Raw genomic sequence first — 25464 nt, forward strand, 5'->3', positions numbered from 1 at the left:
CTTAGAACGCCATAATGAATCGTAATAGAATTGTTATCATTGTCATACTTCAATAGTATTTTCCACTTTGTATGTTTGCCAATAATATTAATAATTATTAATCTCATATCTTGTGCTCCATTTACTTTTTATGAATATTTCTATTTACTTTCTGTTGTTTTCTCTGTTTGCTTGCTCTCTGAATTATTAAAACATGCACCTATAATATAACGTTAATCGTGTATTTTTTATAACTTGATTCTTGTTTTATTCTCATTTCTTGTTGTGATTCTATAATATTTAAATAAACAGTAATAGAATTGTTATCATTTTCATGCTGAAATAATATTTTCTCTAATAAACTGATACTGGTTTTGTCATTAAAACATTTTCAACGGATCAATTTTCAGTTTCAAAATATTCTTATTAACCGACGCTTCAAATTATACCAAATTATTATATTGCAATTCAATAACAATCATAATATGTTATTGTTTAATCTCAAACATCTTAAGCAAAGCAACATGATCAAAACGTGAAAATCTAATTACATATTCGTTGATATTTATTTGTACACTGTATGGTTTGTTAGCGCCGTAGCAAAGAATATTTTGTTTAGACAAACAACTTTTCTCAAAACTACGTAATATTCGTATTTCTTCCATAATTTGCCGCCCCTCATAATGTGGCGCCCCTAAGCAACGTTTGGTCTGCTTATCGTGTATATTTTATAACTTGTTTCTTGATATTTTTTTGTTTTCATTGTTTATGTCATAATAATTAAATTAACAATACCATTGTTATCATTACCATGATTTGATAATATACGGGTATCGTTGTTATAACATTTTCCACGGATCAACTTTCAGTTGAAAATGTCGTAATGATGAAACTGGTATCGCCTGTTTGAAAATAAATGTACGAAGATACATACGTCAAACATACAATAATAATATATTTTTATAACTTGTTTTTATCTCGAATAAATGGCGTTCAATAAAAATTTAATTGTGTTTGACTATTTTTTTTTTGTTATATTTATCTACCTCCGTTCTCTTGTATTATTATCATAGGTACCTACTTTCTTCTGTATTCATACTTCGAAACTGTGTTATTAATTGATAAAAGGCATGTATTTATTATACACACAACAAAAAGAATAATAATATAAATAACGAATTACAAAAATATTTAAAGTTATTAATTAAGGGCAGAATTCCCAGTTTGCGTCTGGAATCGTTTCGCTGAATGCCTGGAAGCGTTTCGCTGAATCTCCGGAAGACGTAAGTAACCCGAGAATTCTAACGCGATGACATTAATACGCCGTTACAATAAAGGCTATATTACTCTAAATTCTCGAAGCTTGATATCGTATAATGGAAATGCAACGTCATATGATCACGTGACGTCTACCTATACATCTGTGAATAAGTTTCGTGCACTATTTCTCGTGATCGCCAATATGAAATGAGTTGTCCATTTAATACGTCTTTGGGCGGCAGGCCTAAAAATCAATAAAACGTGCCTAAGAAAAAATATTCTTTTAAACGTTCTTGCCTTTTTTGGTGAAGTCACTAAAAACTTTAAATATGTAGCATGTAGGTACAGGTCTCTCAGCCAGAGTTGAGGCGATCACAGATACGAAATATTGTGTGTATTGGTGAATTTCTATATCAATGGAGGCAACGAGTATTGCACGACGTCTACGAGAAACAGCCGTTTGACTTGCTTACGCCTGCTTATTGCACTTATAGCGAAAAAAGGACAACATGCGTATACGTTGGTGGCGATTTAAAAATTTGAAACACCTGATGCGTCTGTGTGAGTTATTGTCTTCGTCTCAACTCTTGTTAACACATCTATACTACCCAATTTAATTGTTGCATTATCAGTAGAGTCTCTTGAATATTCTGAATACATGAACGCCCCACGGATACAGATTCCCTAACATGAAGTATTGCAAAATTACGTCAGTTGGGGCATGCGTACAAAAAATGTCAAACAGATTTCAATATTTAGTTGGAAAAATATACTATAGTTTATAGTATATTTATTACCAATTGATGCGCACACGGAAACGACGAAATGCATGGATAAATTTAATGAAAAATCGCATTGTACCTATAAAAAATTGCAGGCAAATCATTTTCAAAAATAATCATTACCTACGTTTAATGTAAGTATACGATTGCATAGGTCAGTTCTTATGATCGGGGAATTAAAAATAAAAATATTCAATCAACAAACCATATGAAATTAATTATCGGCAGTCATTCAAATATATTAACTGCTTGTTATTTTACCTCAAACGTAATCTCTAAAAATGGAAAACCGCTCAGTGATGGAGAATATAATACGAGTATGAAAGAAAATTGGTTTAAATGCTTCCACGATCTCTTTGAGTAATTTGAAAACAAGGAAAAAATATTCAAATAAGAAAAGATATGCCTTCGGCTAAAAATACGATGAAAGATAGAACATCAATAAATCAATTGTAATTTTGAAACCTTTTTAATAGTAGATATTCTTTTTTTAGAAAACTTCGAAAAAAACTTTTTTTCGCCCAGGGCTCGAAATGGACCGGAGCGCACCGGAGCGCCGTTCCTGTTCGTGAAATCGGTAAAATTATCGCTCCGTCTCGTGGAAAAAATAATTTGACCGTCTGAGCTAGATAGGCCATATAATAGAAAATCTAACACACTTATTTGTATGAAATACACATACAATTTGATAACTATGTCTTCTAACTATGATATCTATGTATTGTTCTTCAGAAAACTGTCGAGCGCTCCGGTTCGTAAACTTTTCCATTTCGAGCGCTGTTTTCGCCATAAAAAACTGCTTGGCACGTCAGACAGTCGAAAAATATTATTTGGGAAATTTTGGCAGGCGTACGTAAAAAGGATCGCCATCCCTGACCTACGGTATTTATAATAATACGATTATTATAATAATATGTATAGGTATAATACGGAAAAACATACGATAATCTTTCGTGTTATCGTAGATAATCAGTCAATCAACGCAATTTTGCCATGTCCAACCGGTAAACGACTATAAATATTTAGTATGCCTACCTACATAATTTTAAAACACCTCAAGAGGTAGACATGAATACTATAGGTAGGTAGGTACAACTACCTACTATAAAAAATATTTTTGAAACCCCGTTCACTAGATTTGCACGAATGTGCTCTAACAACTAAGCTATGTGCGACCTTCCAATTGCAAAGAAATTAAATAGTGGTTTTAGATTTTTGAAGTGCTTCAAAAATTTCGTTAATTTTGGCAGTCGGCTTTTGTATTTTTAAATCAAAGTGTCAATTACCTTAACACAATCACTGTGTAAATTTTAATTACCACATTTAAATAACATGCTAATTGCATCTAATGGCCGTTTAACGGGGACACGGCAGCCGTGTCGTCTGCGTCCAACGAGTTTTAATTACCTACTAACCGGTGACAGGATTTCTACAAATTGGTAGAGCATTAAATATTTCTTTGAGGTATTTTAAAATTATGTATGTTCAATAAAGAATGATACATTCTCAAATCTTGTAATGTATTCGTTGAATAAAAAAAATAGTTTATTAATAAATAAATAGACTATATAATTTACCTACATGATTTCTGCTTATATCTAATACAATGCGATTATTGCATAGAGTCTTAAGTAGGTACCTATCTATTCAGTTCTCAATAAAAATATGAATAAAGAAAAGTTATGGATGTGTCTTTTCTACTTTAGTAAATTTAAACTTTAGCTAGAATGTCCTTATACGTAGTGGAAGAATAAAGTCCCCTTGCCTTGTCGGATTTATTTTTGTTGTTCCTGTTAACGATGCGAGGAACACGATCGTAACTCGCGAAGCGTTCACGTTATTCGCATTTATTATACGAAAAATTTACTGTGATAACTATCATTATAATTTAATTTAATATTATGTACGTATAAAAAAATCCTACTGTGGCCTAATCACTGAAGCCATATAAAGGTCGAAAATGAAGAACAGTAAATGAAGCGCCTAGTTTCAAAAGCCCCTAAAACGGTTTTTGAAAATTTTTGAATTAGTTATGTATTTAGATGGATATTTTTGTTACCTATATGATGGCCAAAGATTGAACATTAAAAAACGCCAAAAACCATCAATACGTATGATCAAAAATTAGGGTAAATTTCAAAACCCGCTAAAATGGTTGGTTGTACTTTTCAAATACCCCTAAAATGGAAAGCCAAAATACTCTTTAGAATGTGACGAATTAAAAAAATAAATACACGAAGTTCACAGATTTAAGAGATATGGTTTTTTCTTATTTTTCTCAAAACTACCTAAAATCGTTTTTCTCATTTTTCTCAGAACTACCTAAAAGCGTTTTAGGGGCTTTTGAAACTAGGCGCTTCAAATATAGGGTAAGGATCTAAGCCTAAGCATTACAATCTATAGGTATAGATTGTAAGAAAAATATTTGTCGTAATGATATAGTTTTTCTAATAATGCGAAAGAAGTGCTCGAAATGGGGCGGAACACACCGTAGCCGAGCTCCGGTTCGTGAAATCATCGAGACTACCGCTCCGACTCGTGGAAAAATTAAAAACGGCACTCGGTTCAGGAATTATTTAAAAAATCATGAAATATATTAATTTACATTTTTTTAATAAAGTTTAATAAGAAACATCACATTTCGTAGATACACACTTATTTTTACAAACAATAATAAGACTTTGTGATGTTGTTTTGTTACAAAGTTTTTAGGCGGTCATATTATATATCTAACATAAATTCTGGATAATGAAAGTTTTGTACCATTCCATAAGAATTTGGTTTGGTATTCCAGGATTTGCCTTCCAACAACTTGAATGTATGTCAATATTGTATGATATTACTAATAATAATTGATATAATTAAATGATCGTGTACAACACATTATTAAGTACAAAACAGTGACATCTAGCGGGGGTAGAAAAACCATGCACTACTTTTATAAGGCAGATAAAGGAAGGAAAAAATATTAATATTTTTTTTGACAACATAATATTTGTTTATGACTGTTATTACATTTGTCCATGTGTGTGTCTTGAGTAGGTACATACCTAGGTATATAACAAAACAAATCCGCACAGATAAAAAAATGGAAAATTATCGAGCGCTCCGGTTCATAATCTTTTCCGTCGCGAGCGCTTTACAATATTACAACGTTTTTCTTAGGTCGTATTCTTATTTGTCCGGTACAAATCTTGCAATCGATTTTTAACTAACTTCCCGACTAGCTAGACATTTGAAACTTTTAGAATATATCAGAACACGATGCCAATGCATTTTTTTAATATTTTTAGCCATCTTTAAGTAGAATTGAATTAATTTTCAGTTTATTCTGTTTTGTATGAAAAGTTATTTCGACACCATTATTGGTTGCTAGGGGTCTGGGGTCCTAGCAACTAAATTATTAATATATACGTGCGTTACTATGGAAATCAATATGACATGTCAAAATGATATTTCAGTATTATTACAGTCAAGTCAAGTTTATATGATTCAACAGAAAATTTAAAAACGTTGAATATAAAAAGTTCTTTTTATCTTGCAACTATTTTCAATGAGCTTACTTATATGAATATTTTACGTATGTCTAAATCTACCATAAAATAATACATATACATAATTCGTTAAAAATTTGAGAATAAAACCATATTATACGTTCCGTAGGATATCCACGGTTATTGCACATTTTCAAATAATTATCATATCACTAGGCAAGTCAGAGTCGTTCATGTACAGCTGACTTGAAATGTGTGAGTCATTATGTAGGGCCATACAAAAGGTATTGATACTTTGAAGAATCAATACTTTTTAACCAGTGACGTCCCTAGACAAAATGCCGCTCCTAAGCAGCGCCAATATGCCGCCCCATTTTTATACAGTATTTTTTACCATCATTTCATGACTCCAATATCTAAGAAATGTGTTGTATGGATACATTAGTAACAAAACACATACCGCTAAATTTAATTTAAATTCCATCTCTACTTCAGTAGATAATATTGCGGGTCCACGGTTTCGGATACATTTAAAAATAGATCTGACAATTTTCAAAACTCGCTAGTGACTGGCAAAAATATTTGGATAAATTTATTAGGTTATTATGTACCTACCTATAATTAAAATATAATTCGCAAATCTGCACGCGCCATTGCTGGTCATCAAGGACGTGACGTCCAAGAACAACGGAAGTAAACTAGACATCGCAAACTCGACAAAAAATTACATTCCTGTTGAACTTTTCATGTTAATTAATACATTTTGTTTCCAACCAGTGAGCTCATTTTTTTAATGAAAAGATATTCCCGCTATTACTAAGTTTAGGTACCTGTTTCTATATATAACAAATGATTCTCATCGATTTGCCGCCCTTCGAGCAACTGCCGCCCCCAAGCGACGCTCAATCTGCCTACCCCCACGGGACGTCACTGTTTTTAACCGTATGATGACCCTAGTTAGATGCTGCCCATGAAACAGTCGTACACCAGCTTTATGTTCAAGCGTCGTGACTGATTCAGATGTCATAGCTAAAAACTACCTTTCCATCCAGTCAACATCATTCGTGTACGCTCTGAAGATAGGAGTGAGTCATTGGCTATTTCGCGAATGCTGTGAAAGAATGAACGGGTCAGATGGTACCTCGTGAACGCTGTGAAGAGAGAAGTAAATCATAAACTGGAGGTAAGCGGTTTTTCAGACTGGATGAAGGCATATGCTGGATGAGGCCACGACCCATATAGGGTTGTGTCACCAGGAAGCAAAACTAGATTTGTATATCAAAGTAGCACGAATCTCAAGGGTTGCCAAACGGGGTAGGTAGATGTCTAAATATTTAGATTGTCTCCAGATTATCTGATGCAGACCACAACAAAATTAAAAATCAGTATTAAACAAATCAAATTGCCACAAAAGGATAAATAAGTTAATTTACACAATTTAATATGTCATAAGTATTAGGTATAAGTATTTATTACATCGTCGAATTTGTAAAAATAAGTTACTAGACATTTCCTGTAACGTCTGGCAAGCCTTTCGTTTTTTGTGAGGCGTCTGCCTCCCTCTCTCTTTCCCTTTCACATCGTCCACCCGCGCGATGGGTCCTACATCCTTGCACTCTTCCCTCCTCGACTTGCATATCCCCTCCAGCTTAGTGTTGCCATACTACTCTTTGCTTCATATACGCATTAAATCCTCGTCACATATTAGGCAATTTCCTATATTGAAATAATATTTTTCGTTTAATTTGAAAAAAAAGCTATTTTCGGTTCGAAATGAATTGCCTATTTATTTAGGGGCGGGATTTTAGTTTACGATTAAAATAAGCAATGACTACAAAAACCACAGCACATAAAAAATATTGGAAGTGCGTAACATTCCGGGTGTAGTTGTGTGATAGTACGATTCTCGAATGTGAAGAAATGTGGGATAAACTTAAACACGTGTTCACATTTTTTGTCTATGGCGATTGGTTCAAGCATTGCTCTCTTATTAATCTGTTCTGTGACCGAAACCCTAAGATATTTTAAAAATTAGTCCCAAATACGTGGATGTCATATAAGAAGGTGCCTACCTACCTACCAATTATTATGGTCCAAGTATAAGATATCTACTTTTTCAAAAAAAAAAAATGGGGACAATTCCTTGATATCTGTGAAGTTGTCATTTAGGTGTTTTTTTATTTTGCACGAGTTTCACTGCCGCACAGCCACGCATGTGAAAGGTGACACTATATTATTTAAAACCTCTATGGGTAACACTGATTATAATAGTTTCTGGCATACTTGAAGATGGTCTGCTTAGGCTAGGTGGGCTACCCAAGTGAATTAAATGGCAGTGTTAATACTTATAATGGTTTCGGTACAAGTCGAGGTAAAATGTCGATAGAAATCCATTCAACATTACAAAGAGAAACAAGAAGAATGGTCCAATTTCATGTGCACGTATTTAATTAGCGAGGTGTGAAAATGACTGTGACTAGTGAATGTAAGGTGTCTGGCAACACCGTAATCACGCCCTAGGCAACAGTATTTTTGGGGATATTCCGCCGTGCTGCCAGTACCTACAATCCACCCACTAGGAGCTTAGTTTCATCTCGCAGTGTAGCTTCCAACCGCGTAATGCCAATATTTATGTTTACTTTTCAGACGGACAACGAAGATTTCTGTTAGTCAACTGTAGTTTGGCAAGCACATTTCGATGTCACACATATTGTAATATAATATGTAAGGAAATCCTGGAATCCCGTTTGATTTTTTGGTTTAGTCGTGTCGGTCGATACTTCAGATAGGTAAATAAGTAGATAGTAATGTAGGGATTTTGGTACCTACTTATAGTGAAAAAAAATCATTGATAATGATACAAATGAGATTTGGCTGTATTTGTTTAAGTAGAAGTGTTTGTACAAAGCAAATTACGGACTACCTACTCACTAAATAAATTAATAATATGAGTTTAGTTAGCTAGGTATGTCGCTTTTGTAGCATCGCTGCAGGGTGAGGGAGGGTTTGTCTGTGCCACAAGGGTACAAAGTGTCGCACTTTCTGGTGCCATCCGTAACACGATATGTCCCAGCCAAGTGAAGCGTCTCTTTGTGATTACCTCAATCACTGAGACCGGCCGTGTCCACTCACGAACTCGAGTGTTTCTACGCGCTGCAGTTCCATCATGGCGGGGGTCGCGAGAGTTGGCGTTGGACCGAGGGAAATGGAGCGAAAGGTGATTTCCCTATGCTCCAACGCTGGGGCGTGACAGGGTGAAGTAGTAGTAGTAGTAGCTAGGTATTACAATTTTATATAATGAACAAAACGTAAAAAGCAAAAAAAAAAAAAATTGCGAAATAAATTTCTTTGTAGAATTAAATTAATAGTAAGTAGGTAGGTATACTAGAGTCTGTCTTTTATAAGCTGCCGTGCCGGTTTCCCCCCCGCTTCAGCATCCATCTCGTTCCCTCCCATTGAAAACTTGCAACCGTTGAACGCGATGGCACATTGCTTTCCGTGCGACGTGTAGGCAGAAACAGTTTATAGAATACAGACTTTATAAGTACCTAATATCAAATTCCACGATGCATTTTTCCGCCTCTGAATAAAAGTCATATATTGGCACAACACATTTGTGAGCGCAGCGTTGAAATGTGTTCGCCAAATTTTATTTGATTTCAGAACAATAAGATGAAGTTATATATTGGCATCACGCCCCCCGACCAAACGACGTCAGGGTTTAGCTAAGCTTGCCCAACTAACTTTGTGCAATTTGAGCGATACTACACTTCACCTACCGTAATTTCATTAGCGCTATCTGTGAATCATTCACTAATAACAACAGTTCCTATTTCAAAATATCCGCTAGAAAACACTAATTAGGAATTTCCTCCTTCTCCGGTTTATGCTTGCCTGATACGATATTACCGTCTGAAACTGTAGGTAATATACTTAAATATACCTACGCAATATCCTTATCTGAATCCACGGTTTGAACCGGAACCATGCCGATTGAATGGGTTCAAAAGTACTATAAAAATTAATGTCTGTAGTATCATAGAATTACAAAAGAGTGACACACTGACACCCCATCTTTTATATTCATGAATCCGTGATTTTTATATTTATTTTAGTGTCATTTTGTTAAACAGTTTTGCATTTTTATTACCAGAAACAGAATCGTCCAAAACTCGACAAGCTTATATGTATATTTTGTTGTAGTACCTACGAAATTATTACTATTTATTCGTCAATTAATCGAACTTAACGGCCCACATGCTCAGCGTAGGTCAAAATGGAGCTTTTATGGTATTTTTTTATCGTAAATATGTCACTATATAATGTTAACATTAATTTTACTAATGGTTTTGTAAATGCGTTTAAAAATTAATAAATCTAAAAAATCTTAACACCACTGCATATGGATGTAGGTAGGTACTGAAATATGACTATATTCTAAAACATTAGAGCGAGAGGTTTAAAAGAATACTATTTTATGTAATAATAATACTTTATGCAGTCATCAAATGTTTAAAATAAATATAAAGGATAATAAGGCTTCAAAATTATATAAATAGATTATCTACGTTTAAGGAATGTCCAAGGTTATGCTCTGAAAATACCATAAAAGCTCCATTTTGACCTACGCTGACCATGTGGGCCCTTAAAATAAATAAAATAAGTGCATATTTTAATTAAATAATTCGTCCAAAATTATAAAAAAAAATATAATGAAATGATTAGATACGTGACTGACTTTCATCAGGGTAACATGTAAGTAAACTCTGAGATACAATTGATGAATGAATCTAGGTATAATACTATAATATTTAAATAACTGATATCCATGAATGGTGAACCTAAGGTCCTACTAAGCTATAAAACCCCCCAAACTGATCAGTCATAAACAAAGCATTTTAATTGGTAGACAATTCCTTTTTCTACAGCATTAGATACAAAAGCTTTTCGATGCTTTTATTGAGAAACTGAAAAGTCTTGCCTCGAAATAAAAATAATAGCCCTTTTATGTCGAATGTGGTCAATTGCAATTATTAAGAGGCTTTCTCGAATCTTACTAGTGACGTATGGATGAAAAAATCATTTCACGTGCCATCGTATGTACCTACTCCGTATACCTACATACAATTTACTTATACATGGAGGTAGATAAACAATTATATAGGTAGGTACCGCCGACCCAGAAATCTTCATCTGTTTCCTCTAAATTCGTTATTACCGACCTAGAAAACAATGCCATAAAGATAATATAGTATGAAAATAGAAGAGTATACCTAATAAATGTACTATTTTAATGATGCTTGATAAGTTTCTATTATTTGTGAATGCTACACACTGCTGTGATAGAGAAGGAGAAATAAGTAAAAAATGTGGCAAAGAAATCATGACATAACTGCATCATATTTTATAGAATGAACGGGTATTCAACTACGAGATGAATATAAGGTATTTTGTATCCTAGCGATTGTAGAAAATTCCTGGTTGTTTCCCAAATCAAATATTCTTCCTAGCAACCTAGTAAGTATGTAATATCTAGACCAGAAATTTGATCAACGCTAAAAATGTACTCGGTCATATTATATTCCGTTTTACAATATCTTCTCGATGAAGTATTTATATAAATAACATTCTCTATAAAAACACTATAACCTTCTTCTTTTTCAAATCGTCACTTTTCCATTTATTGGAGATTACGACCCTCTGCGTTGGGTTAGGAGTGTTAGGACTAGGACCTAGGACTATTTACAGTAGCGGAATTGAACATAACAATAATTACGACTCACCCATATCACCAAACCGCGGCATCAAGTCTTTCCCCTGCCCCGTCATGGTGGCGGACATCAGCCCAGTGGATGTTCCGCCAGCGCCACCAAGTTCGTGTGGTGGTCTCTGTCTGGCCACGGCTATGCCAACGGGAATTGAACCTAGGAAAAGACAGCATTACGTTAAGTATATAGGTACTTGCAAGGTACCTATGCATAAAATAAACAATTTAAAACTAATAAACAGTATTAAAGTTAAAATCAAAAAAACACTATCAGTACAACTGCGAATCGCTTTTGCCGTGCGCATGATCCGACTGTAGAAAGATTCCAATTGACACGTGCTGAACAGTGGTGTAGTGCTAATCAAAAAGGTTCCGGAGAGTTAATTAATCAAAATATTTTAGGTACCCCCCTCCCCATCTTAAAATGTTGTATTTTAAGATTATTAGACTGAAGTTCGCCAAATGTTAGCTAAGTGGTCAGCGTGTCAACGAAATGTGTGTGTGAATAATCAAATTGGGTTTCTTGATGGAACATAAACTATATTTGTTTCCACATTTGCTTCGAAATCGGACTGTTTAAACACTTTTCTCGCATTTTCCCGCCCAGTTTAATTAAGTAAGAATATACTTACGTACCTATTTAAGTTCTCGGTTGGTTTCCCAAGATAGAAATAACAAAGATAGGTACAATTATTGTATATATTCATTCACGCGATTCAACATTATTGTGTGTAACAGAATATTGAGTATAACTGTTGGCTGTGGTGCGCTCCAGCACCACTACACCATTGGTCATGACCATTGTATCGTTACATAGTCAGGATTGAAGCAAAATAGTTCCGTACTAAAGCGGAGCTCATCGGACAAAGCCAATAGGTAGGTATAGTAAATATCTTGAAGGCGCGAAGACTATCTGTGATGTTGCTAAGATGTCACTGACTGAATGTGTATGAAAGAACTGCAGTAGACACTTGGCTACTGGACCGCCCTCAGAGGATATGGGTAGACATCACTGGCTGCTAAAAAGGTTGAGTGGTGGCCACACTCGGCCTCGGTTAAATAGTGAGCTTTGAATAAAGATTCACCTCGAGAATGGTTGTGCAGTCGGCGATGGTCCTGGATGGACCAACCGATTCAAATGAGGAACACCAACGTGCACGTCATGTTCTTTCGCGGCGATATTACTAAATACAAGATTTGAGTCGGGTCCGGTAAACATGGGTTTTTAGTAGTTTTAGTATCTATTCTATATAGATAAGGAAACATTGGTACTTGGTAGGTAGATAGATACCTATAAGTATAGGTAGGTGATTCACGTTATGAAGTTAATATGGATTACAATAGATAAACTGTTTTCCTATTGTGTAGCTAATAAAAAAAACATAGTTTTTGTATTCTACAAAAGAGTGAAATGAGTTTTTTCATAACAAAGAATGAAAAATTTGATCGCAACTGGATGTGCTGCTACGGTGCGTATTAAAATGAATGTATCCGGGGCACAGAGCGATCAACAGGTATGATAACGAAGTGTTCGTAAGCGCCGGCCAACTCATTTTACATTCAAACGACAGATGGAACGAACATGCTATTTCGAAATGAGCTTGGTTAAAAATAATTAATTATCTCGCGTAGCTCATACACTCCCGATACTTTTTTTGTTGATAAGTCAAAAAAAAACAATAGGAGTTGATATCAACTTTTTTATATTCTTCAGTAATTGAAATGTAAAATTACGAAGAGAATATAAAATTATGTAGATTATCTTTCATTAAAATAATATGAGTAAACAAGACTTTGCAGAATTACATAAACCGATCTCATTAAAAAAGTAGCTACCTACCTACTAACGTAAAAATAATATTTATTTTGAGTCCATAAAAATCCTTTTATTGTGGTAGGTAGGATATGTATTACAAAATGTATCAGTGGGTCTATTCTATACCTATCGAACACTAACTTGATAAATAGTATCAAACTTAGGGTAGGTTTGTATCAAAATATTAGCACTTATTGTAACAATTACACGAAGCTGGTTTTTATTGTTGCAATAAGTGCGATATTTTAACAGCAGCAAGATAGGTGCTGTTAAAATATAGCACTTATTGCAACAATAAAAACCAGCTTCGTGTAATTGTTACAATAAGTGCTAATATTTTGATACAAACCTACCCTAAGTTTGAAAATATTTATCACTTTATCATTTTAGCGGTCGATAAGTATAGAATAGACCCACATATGTGTACTAGTTGTCAAAGGATAGGTATCTAAGTTATTGTTAAGATGTATTACTGTTCTTCGCACTTAGTAACTAAAAAAATGTAAACATACAAACTGCTCTCTTATAAACATAATAATAATATTATATACGCGAAAAGGTTCAGAGCGCATGCGCTATCAAATCGGTTAGTCGCGGCATGCGATAGAAACCACCGCGTATATTTTCATGTTCGCCTAATACTTTCCAATACCGAAATGTGACGCCCTCCGTGGAATAGATGGAAAATAATACGAGTACACAATTAAAATATTAATAATTTAGCATAATAATAAAGTTTACGTTACTATTGGCATTCGCTCAAATTTCTGAAGAACCAAATTGAAGGAATTGTTTGTCCAATAATGACTATAAAATAACATGGGTGAAGATTGCAAATGTGCTCACCATTACTAATCGATCCCGCGATGGTGGTAACTGGGAGATGGGACATGTCAGCGTTCATTTTAGTGACCGCACACCCAGTGGGGGAATTCTGCTCCATCTTGACGATGGCATCAGCTTGTAAATGAGGTTCTCTCTTCACTTGCACTTGTAGGCCAGGATTACTAATAGGTAAAGATGCACTCCACGTAACTGGATTAGTCCTACTGCACCCACCATTGTTTGAATCTGTCATAAAATGTGGATTCTTTTTAGGAGATTCTACGACGCAGGAATTGCAGGATTTTTTTGACGTTCCTACATTTTCTGTTTTTATTGTTAGTGGATGAATCCCGTTTGAATTCATATCAGGTCTCACTTCCCAGCATCGATCATTGTTCTGCATGTCTCCAGGACCACAGCAAGCTGCTATTGATACTGGATTTGACGTGAAGCACTGTTGCTGCTGTTGTCTCGAGGTGATGAACTTGGTCTCGTCCAGCTTCTTGAAGGCTTGGACGCTTTCGGTCTGCTGCTGCTCTATGAGGATCCCGTTCGTGTTGTGGTGATTGTATGTGTTGACGACTTCCAGGTGAAGGGGGGAGTAGGGTGACCCTGGCGGAGGGGTAGGAGCGCCGAGGCCACCCATCGCGTAGCTGCCGGTTGCAGCCGAGAATAGCGATTCAGACACTGGAAAAAATCAAAAGTAATACATATTAGCAATCAAACTATGCAGTGATTCTCAACTGAGGGTACGAGAACCGCCAGGGTTTTGCAAAGCAATGTGAAAATTACTTCCTAATCCCTTTTGGTAGGTAATAGAGTAAAAATATCTATAGTAACTACAACGTGACCTATTTTTAAATATGAATGGAGAATTTATTATTATTGAAGTCACGAGGTTTTATTTTGAAGGGAAATTTTGGTAGCAATAAAAAGCGAAGGAATGGGAATTGAGTTGTGAATCGTGTTCATAATTATAATAGGTAAATCATTGTACAGTGGCACCACGGGAGATTCGGATGTGTATTTGTATCATTTTTACAACAATGCCTGTTTCAACGCGAACTAAGTTCTTCGTGTCCAGGGTGCTACTGTAGAATGACTTTTCTATATGTATCTACAGTTGAATAGTAGGTAAGTAAGTTGAGAGTAGATCGTGATTTCTTTTCATTGTGATTGCTTGTATGTGTATCATACTATGGGTGTTTGTAGATAGGTAAGTATAAGTATCAGAATTGTAAAGAAAATATCCGTAATGTATCAATGATGGGAGTGGAGAAATAACAAAGTAGTTACCTACCTACCTACAGCACGTAATGACTTCAACATAAAATTTGAGATCAGATACATAGTAGGTACCTGAGGGGCTGCATTTTGATTCTACTTGTCACTGTAGAGATACTGCTTTAGATGTGTAGGTACTAGGTACCTATACATATTGCAAGTTACCACTTTGGAAATAAACTTTCATCAGTCAGATATGGTTTCCTCAACAATTTATAAAGCGTGTGCATGAAAAGGGATGGACAGTATTTTGAAGGACGTCATTTTTCAAAGAAGAAATTAATGAAAATCAAAATGGCATACGATAGCCTGTATTGTATTTGTGAATAATAAATTTGTACAGAATTACAAATCCACTATTTTATTTACATTTCAAAACTGTCAAACTTCTTTACCGGACGCTGTACCTACCTATTTAGGGCTCGTCTAATTTTTTCAAAGTCTTTGATCAAAACCATGGCCATCTAGTCAGGTCGCGGTACGACTTTGGAGGGGAAGATAATATTATTTTTAACGAACAGGCGGCAATCAATCATGGTGATCGTAAAAATGGATGAGAGATGCACTAACATGTCAGAGGTGGAATAGCCAACAGAATGTTTTAATTTAACGGAAGATAGGTAGCTTCAGAATCGCGTGAAAGACTTAGGTGCAACGACCAAAAGGTATAAACTTTGAATAAAAGAAATAGTTAAGTATAAACTTATGTCGAATTATTGTAAATAAGTAACTATTATGTGATATATAGATACCAGAGCAGGTATACGGTCATCTCTTTCCGATAGAAAGCTCACGGCGAACTGTGCTACGGTGAATTTTTTTACATACAATTTACATTTAACCGTATTTAAACACCCCAAAATGCGATGGTCGGTCAAATTAACAACACATCCAGATAGGTAGGCTACCGAACGCACACGGGGTTGTTGTGACCAATGACATAATAATATATCATTTCTTCACAAACACGAAAAAACACGTTAATGGTTATAGCCACAAGTGAATAATAAAAAAAATATCATTACGCGTTTATTAGTGGCAGGTAGGTAGGCACCACTATAACCGGCTGTGTAAATTCACATGCTATTTATTTTCGAGAAGTTTTCTTATTGTGTGTCCTGCACACTGCCATTCGGAGTACGGTGGGATGCAGGGGATAGAATTGGGGTTCGAACCCCAGCGGTCATCTCCCCTAAATGTTCGCAAGCACTTACGAACGCACCTAGTAGGTATCCACTTGTATGGTTTGTGTACAGTGTTTGCTCCAATTACGATTATCAGTTTTTATTGATTCATACAAACTCTCGATAAACCCACGGCGCCGGGCTGTGCAAAACAAATACAGTATCACTAATATTGCAATCCCACTAATATAGATAATACTATAAAAAAACTCATAGTGCCGAATTATTAACATGAAAACATAAAAATGTTCCTACCATGGCCTGAACAAAAACGATGCATACGTGCGAGTGAAGAAGTATTCGGCACCCTTATAATCTCTGCGACACGCGCTAGAGTAAGATAAAAGGTTTACAGATGTGTAAGATGATTTGCTATGGTGTTGCCGCCAAATCTTAGTTTGTTGCTTAACTATCGTATTAAATAACGCTAAAATAACGTCGATCACCTGCGAGCGCGTGTTGCTAAAATTGATATTTTTTGTGTTAAACATAAAGTCAGTGGTAAATATTTTTAGTTAATTAAGTAGAAAAGATGATTCTGTGTGTTGTATTAAAATGTGGTAGCCATACTGATAAGCGAGAAGATGGTATTACGTTTCATAGGTAAGTTGATACATGTTCGTGATAATTTATTTGTTATTATTATATATTTTAATATCAGTGACCTAGTGTTTCTTTAAAATAACTTAAATTATGGATATCTTTACCTAATGGTTGCATTTTGACCGCTTAAAAATACTATATAACGTAAAAAAAATAGAAAATTATATTTTAATTCTGAGCGTCTAGTGCGCGCACTTTGGGCGAGCACTAGAGAAATGGTCTATGGTCTCAAACATTTTTATACGAATGTGTTCGCTCGCCCACAAACCAAACGCACGGCACGCAGCTTCGTTTAGCAATGCAATGGGTGACGTCTAGATGTATCTATAGTCTAAGGTTACTACATATAAGTTTAAAAAATCAGTTAACTTTTGTGGTAGGTACCTAATTGAAAAATATTATATTTATCTACCGTTTAATAAAATAATCTCGTATCAACGACTGTTTTGTCACACCCAAACTTCGTTTAGAAATTCTCTCTCTAATTTACACAAAACTAAGGCCTTGTCCAGATGACGCGATTTGACTCGCGCGTAAAAACTCGCGCGCATTCCTGGTACATGTGACCTCATTGAGCCGTCTACATGTACTCGTCGCGTGTCACCTATCGCGCGCGGTCGAGGTACAGGTGACCTCATTACAGTACATGCGTCATCTGGGCAAGCTTTAAACGGTCTTTAGGTGGCGACAGATCGCTAGACATCTGAAGTGCCGGATTAGTTATATTCTACTGTGATTCCAATAATCAATGTAACTAATCTTTAGAAAATCCGATTTAAATAATACTTAAATGGCAACCATAATAATTGAGAGTAGGTTTGTTTTTAATCACTAAGACCTGAGCGATATTGTAAACTTGTAAAAGATTGAAGAACAATTTAGAACGGTCGCCCAAAACTGGAGGGAAGCAATGCTGGACAGACATGGAAAGATGCGGATACTGGAGGAGCCTAAGGCCCACATGGGGTTGTAGCTCCAAGACAGAGATATTTTTTGACATGACGTTGTCACCAAAGTTTTTGCTGTAACTCATTAACAAACTCTCGGCATACGAGCTTTTGAAAGAATTTATTTAATTTTAATTGGAATGAACATTTTGTATGTTCTCTTCCGAAGATAATAAAAAAACGTCTTTATGTTAAAACACACTATAAGTAGGGTAGAATATTAAAAAATCTTAATTTTCCGTTACTCGTCAAACCCGCTAGTTCTTTGTACTGGATCAAACGCATTTTGAAAAGCGATTTGAATTTTTTTATCTAGTCGCGGGAATGACGTTACGACCCACGGCTTGAGAGAAGGTCACTCTATCAACCACGCCATCGTAGACGCTTTGAGTTAGGATTTTACTTTACTCTACTATAATTTGAGCTTTGACTGTATTCATGCAGAGTGCAAGCATTGACAATAGGATTGAATCAGCTGTTGGGACTCCGGTTGGGGTGGCCTAACAACCGACAACCAATGCGTAAATCCAGGGGGTCGCCGCCCCCCTGCAATTCGCCGATCGATAATATCATCGCATGCAACTAAGTATGTACCTTATATATGTGTATGCAGTAATTGTCAGTCGAAATGGGGGTCAGTCAAGTGGATATGTTGCACTCTACGACTAGATATGAGGAGTACCTACATGTGATAGAGATTAGTTTGGCAAATAAAAAGATAGGTCAGGACTGTTTCGATTTTCTACTACTTACCAAGATAAAGCCGCGTCGATGATAGCATCAAAGTCCAAAGTAAAAAATCCAACTCCTAGTAAGTAGATAGCAGTGACGAAGGGTGGAGATAGGCTGTTAAGATCCGCCATAAATAGAGAACACTAAAATTTGTCCGTCATATGTATTTGTTTTCATTGAAATAAGACTGCAATTTATTTACAGATGGTGTTAGTTAGTTTTTAAATTCACTTGAACCCTGCGAATACCAACCCATAATCGATAATAGTAAAAAAAATACTCGTCTATCTATAAAATATCTAAAATTATGCAATTAAATCATACATAATTTTAGATATTTTGTTGATAGAAGAATATTTTGAGATCATATTTTTAATTTAAATATAGTTTGGTTGGCAGGGCTTAATGAAGCTAAATGAAGTATTCTTAATCCAACGAAAACAAATAAGTATGAATGAAACAGTGTGCACAATTTTATCGTATCGCCAAAATATACCAAATCTATTAAGTATGGCTTGGTTTAGGCAGGGTTTAATTGATTTTTTAAATCTAACCAATACCATCTGTAAATTGTAGTCTAAGTTCAATAAAAACAAATACTCACGACTAACAGAGTTTAATGTGCATTATTTATGGAGGATCTTAACAGCCTAACCTCCACCCGTATCTACTGGTACCTAGATGTCAAGGTACCTACTAGAGATCTTATGATTTCTTGACTTTTGTCAGATCTCTACATTCAAGAATTTTCGAAATTAATTTTTTTCTCTCGAGAATTCGTGATTTGTTTTTCATTTGATTCAGCCTATATCATTTTTTAATTCGTTAGGTCTTTCGGCAAAAAATAATTTTTCACCGAGAAATTCCGTTTAAAATCACAAAATCAAAAACGTTCTTAGTTCTTCCAATCCAATTCCAAAAAAAAAAAAATCATTAAGAAATTTAAGAATTTCGACGCCGGGCTTTCCAAATTATTTCTCGAGAATTTTCTACAACCTCTGGTTCTCAACTTAGTAACATTAAAAAAATGAAAACTATAAATTCATCCAAAAGGCCGCAAATTTTCTATGCATGATCTAAACAAGCGTTTCTCAACCGGGCTCCCCAACCAATTAATTCATAAAATACCTATATTATTTAAATAATATGTTTGCATTAACTACGTAATTTATCAACAGCACTATTTAGTAAAATTAGGACATTTAGGTACACGACACTTTCAATATTATAAAACACACATTTTTTTTTTAAATATTTTAATAAAATCCCTAATCAAATCAAGTCTACCTTCAGAGGAAAACGTCAAGTTTGAGCGCTAACTGTCCGTCAACAAGATCTCGTCAATAACCGGAAGTCCCTGGAGTCGCATATGGAAGACTTCTCAGTGACGTACCTGTCATGGCGGAAACGCGTGTTTAAATAATGTATCAGCTCTCTTTCGATGCGACTCTTTTTCTTCTTCGCAATACACAAAAGTTTACTAATAATTATTTTAACATCACTCCTGATCGTTTTATATACGTTTTTATTATAAAAAGCATCAAAATATCGATTATGTAAAAAAAAAAATGTATATAGTGTTACACCCCCGAATGGTCTCCATTTGGGGATGTCTTCTCTGGAGGTCTAAAGAGGCCTGAACCATTTTCAAACCGACGCATAGTAATGGTTGATGATTACGAAAAAAAAAAACGTGGCAACGTTGTTTATCCGAATGTCAAACAACGCAACGCCGCATTTTGTACCCACTGACAGCGAACGATTTTCCCGCGCAGCAGACGCTCCCAGACATCAAAACTATGAACCCGTGTCAAACTCGTCCTCCGTAAAAATATTAAAAATGTAGCACCAAATAAATAAAAATCGTCGTTTTCAACCACTCCGGTGTTATTTTGTTCACTCTCAAGTCCCAAATGACAGGACGGTGACGAAACACCAGCATACTGAGCGAGGAGGAAGCATCTCTTCGCTCGCGACTTGACGGGAGATGTCAATAGACCTAATAAACAGTAAGTTGATAGTCATTTAAAAATTGAAAAATATTAAATATTTATATATATTTCGTTTATAAACTTAAGTTTTATAAGTATTTAATTAATAAATAGATTCCCACAAAAATGAATGTTTTATTTTTCCCCTGGCTGTTTGGCTGTTCTGTTTTATCATGTTCTGTTTTCTCATGGTTCTGTTTTGTCAAATGCTGTTTTGTCATGTTCTGTTTTGTCACTGTTCTGTTTTGTTATGTTATGTTTTGTCACGTTCTGTTTTGTCCGGTTAAAAAGTTACTGCTGTTACGGCTGAACTAAACTAAATATTTTTGGAAACGACGCTGGTAAACATTGATTTGAATGATAATGGTAATTATTTTTAGTTAATTTTGTGTAGAAGATGGTTAACTATATTGTGTTCAAATTTGGTAGCCGTACTGGGAAGCAACATGATGGTATAACGTTTCATAGTTAAGTTAATAATAATAAAATTGAGGTTCTACTGTGCGTTATACGCGAGAAACACGGCTTCATTTTGCCGAACAATACCCACTCTCATTATATTATTTTATTACTCTGAGGATGAGAAATTTTATTAAAACGCACTCGATGTTGCTGTCTCACGGTGTCACGTGTGGGTACGTTATGTACAGTGAATAATAATAAATTTAAATTACAGTATTCGTATATGGTCATAGGACTCATATTATGTATACGTAATAGCTGACAAATAATGATATTAGTGATTTCTTAGAAAAAACGTGTAAGTGTTCAACTATTTAGTAGGCCACTTACCAGCAAGTCAGTTGAAAGAATTTTAATATCACTGGAAAGCAGAATGGTGGTCAACAATCAAAACGATAAATTTGTTTGATGACTGTTAGCATTCCTAGTGTATGAACATTGAAATTATATAATATGCGTGTGTATTAAATTTATACATACATGACGACGAACGCATGAGAGGATTTTATTTGCAGTCTTTATTATTGCAGCTTTAAAAATCAAGGCGTAAATCAGTGATCGGTAACCGGCGGCGCGTCAACGGTTGACATGTTCTGATTTATCATGTTCTGTATATTCATGGAACCGTACCTACTAACGTACATGTTGAATATTTTCAAAATCTACATCATTTTATTGATCAGAATCAAATTTAAAACCTTTTCTAAAGATTTTTAAGCCGCGCATTTTCCATTCGCTGCGGACCTTTTAATTCATATTTGATTACCACATTTAAATGACATGCTAATTATATCTAATGGCCACCTGCTGGGCAACGCACCAGTTGCGTTGGACGCAGTGAATGGGAAACGTTTATTGGAGATTTTTTATAGGTTTTCTGAGGTTTCAATAATTGATTCAGGGGATTTTCTCTGTGGCAATCTATAAACACATAAATTAAAGAACAAAAATGGGTTTTTGAAAGCAAAATAAATCCAAATGGCGCCGTAGTGATAAGGAAGAGAAGTTTAAATTTTATTATCACTTGAAAAAAACATTAGATAGTCTGAAATGAGTCTAGGGGGAATGGGACGACTGGCCTCCGGACAATCGGACGCCGCACTGTCGTAGACACGTATAGACGAGGTATTTTAATCAGTTTCTATCTACTACTTAGTAGTTTGAATTCATTTTACTCTTAACATAATGTATTCTTTATCGCGGATTGAGAATTACCATGCTTAAGGATTTATATTAAATAAAAAACTCTTTTTTCGTTGGAACTTAAACATATGCACGATTAAATCATTATTTACGTCTGCATATTTACATTCTTACCAACTATTAAATCATAACATAATCATTAAAGTATAAATAATAATATTGAATATTTTTTTTAAAGTACTTATAAGTACCTAACGTCTATTTATTTTCGAATTCCGTGGCGTCCAGTTGTCCGGTGCCAAATCGTCCTAGACCCGAGTCTAGGGGCACACTTTGAATACCACTACCCTAACCTCTATTTACCTACTTAGGTATTATGGTGCCAGTATTAGTAAAAAAAATATTTACTTTATTTACTTCACATTAAATACTTTATAGAAGTTTTGGTCCCTCCCCCTTAACGGTTTTGTGCACTAGTCATTGTAGAATCAACGACGGAGCTAAATGATATTAATGAACTTAATTGTATAATTACCTTTATGAAAGTGCGTCGCGCTAGTCGTCGTGAACCTTTGGCCACCGGATGGCGCGTGGTTACCTGTAGGGAACACCGAGTACACACCAAACCTCCCCACACCTGCAAAATAAAAAAAAATGAAATTAGAAAACTATAAGTATGTATTTGTGAACATACCTAGTTATATGTAGGTACATACAGTCGAACTTGGTTATTACGATCACCGAAATAGCGAGATCTCGGATGTACCTAATGAGGAAACATTCGTTGACATTTTAGTTTATGATTTTATCCATACAATTATTCACTTTTATAACTAGCGACTTCTCGGATATACCGAGCAAAACTGTTAATGTGTCGCTTGTTTAAAAACAACATTTTCGACCCTAAGCAATAAAATCCGACCGACTAGACCGATGCCGCCGGGATCGGATTACATTCATGACACTAATTGGTGTTTTCGCCGACAACATTGAAAAAGTATCCACGCATATGGTTGAAATTGCATGTAAAAAAAAATAAACAACTTCTTTTGTAGTTTATGAATGCCATGCTTGTTTCGGGGATTTTTACGATGGTTTTTAGATTTTTTTTATGTTCTATGCTTAAATAGAACGTGGCGCGAAAAATGAAATAGGTACTTATAACGATATAACGAGTAATGCTTATAACGAGCAAATTCAGTCGGTGCCATCTTCCTCGTAATAACCAAGTTCGTCTGTATCTCTATAATATAATAATATATTATTAACTTCAATCAACAGGACCACAATCACAGATGTAGGTAAGTATGCCATATTGACGAATAGGTATAAGATACAAAATAATAATATATGAATACCGAACCAAGTGATGAACAATTGTGGCAATAACACATTAAGATTTTATTCGGAATCATTCAAAGTTAGATGCCTACTTAATAGCGCTGCAGGCGAATATAGTTTCAAAATGTTAATAAACAATTAAAAGCGAGCGCAATAATCGCTTTCGATCGTTAAAAAATATTGCAATAATTCATATAATTAAAATAAATGGATGTTGGGCATAACGCGGAAAGATTACACGCGAATCCAACGGATAAGGAAGCAGAAAAGAGTACGCGATGTGATAGAGGCGCTAAGTAGCTGAAATAGCAATTGGCTGGACATGTCGCTCGGCGAATGGATAACCGTTGGACAAACACCGTCATTTCTACCTGACGGGCACTGGACGCCCTAAAACCCGATGGATAGACAAACTCACAAAGTTTGGTGGATGTAACTAGGTACGTAGCAGCAATATCTACACGTATGAGCCCAGCATAATCTAACTATTAGCGATGCAAACGTATGAGGTGTGAAAATACACGATAATATGTAATTATTTTGTGATTTTTTGATATTGATTTTTCACCAACAAAATAGATTTGTATTGTGGTTTTTTATTACTATTTTCGTGACAAGATAAATATTCATTGGATTGATTTATTTTATATGGTCAAGAATGTAGTTTTTAAGTCATTATTTAGTAATTTATGTTGATCGATCGAATTTCAAAGTAAATCAAAAAAAAAGCATGAAATTTGGATAAATAAACATATATGTAAAATATAAACATTATATCCACATAACAATAATATACTTATATTATTCGAAAGAATCATAAATAGGTTTATTCAAATGTTATGAAAACAAGTGCCTCGAAAACTTGCAAATTTTTGTGTTGCACTGACGCCAGTTATCAAAAATGTAAGATTTTGGTATAATTTAATAATTATTGTAAGACGGATTTGAGCTGTTGAACTGTCATCTGCGTCAAAGGAAATCGCTGCTGTAACTAAGTAGGTACTATGAGTGAGGACATATCAAATTATAATTTCTGTGTTCCCTGGGCATACAATTTTGTCAATGCTTTACTATTTGAAATTTAAATGATATTGATGTCGACCATTTCCAAGAAAAACTAGAAGACAACCAAAACTCGTTTAAACAAACATTACTTATGAATGTTTATAGGCGGGTCCAGCCATCCTAACGATCAATCGGACGTAAACAAACATTGGATGCGTACAAAATCTATACACAAGCCGGCGAGATAAAATAATTATAATATGCAAGACATTTGCATAAGCCAAAAAGCAAAAAGACAATTTGCATAACGAAAAAAGCTCGAGTTTGAATTTACTACGTGTTGCGGTAATCGGTCGGCCAGATTTAACCCTGACATGGCAAAAATGAAATGAAAATTATTATCAATACATAGCTATTTTTTTTATTATATCCGAGAATGCCCGAGCGTTACCTACGTTTTATTTAGGTAGATCACGGGTTCCCAACCTTTTTCGAGAGACGCAACACCTTTACTACTCAATAACATGCGAGCCAGCCTTGCGCTACAAATAATTTTTCAGAGTTTTTACAAGGTGGTTTCATAGGCCGAGGAAAACCCGATGCGGGTAGACGAATGGTTTTCAATAAGGCATATTTCTCAGCCGGCATAATTTTCATTTGACTAGAATCAAGTAGAGAAGTTTGCGTGCTAAAGTCCTTAAAGAAACTTGATAGTAAATGCGAAATACGACATCAAATTTAACATTATCAGCCACTTTTACATTCAAATCTGCAATCCTGTAAGTTCTAGTACATTTTCTGGAATGTCTAGTACCTGTGTGTTTATATATTATTATAGAATGTAGATAA

At 34.9% G+C, this 25464-nt stretch overlaps 1 protein-coding gene across 1 annotated transcript in view; it reads right to left on the reverse strand.

Moving 5' to 3' along the window:
• wge (BAH domain and coiled-coil containing protein winged eye) overlaps positions 1 to 25464 on the reverse strand; it is a 242205-nt gene that overhangs the window by 51860 nt on the left and 164881 nt on the right. Inside the window, exons 4-6 of the mRNA XM_085949795.1 lie at positions 22805 to 22906; positions 13945 to 14610; positions 11299 to 11439 (exon numbers count right to left, since the gene is read on the reverse strand). Of these exons, the coding sequence (XP_085805921.1) occupies positions 11299 to 11439; positions 13945 to 14610; positions 22805 to 22906 (909 nt within the window). The remainder of the gene's footprint in view (positions 1 to 11298; positions 11440 to 13944; positions 14611 to 22804; positions 22907 to 25464) is intronic.

This window comes from Rhyacophila brunnea, unplaced genomic scaffold, assembly GCF_057557595.1.
Source record: "Rhyacophila brunnea isolate RB1 unplaced genomic scaffold, BYU_Rbru_1.0 scaffold_22, whole genome shotgun sequence".
Taxonomy (NCBI): Eukaryota; Metazoa; Arthropoda; class Insecta; order Trichoptera; family Rhyacophilidae; genus Rhyacophila; species Rhyacophila brunnea.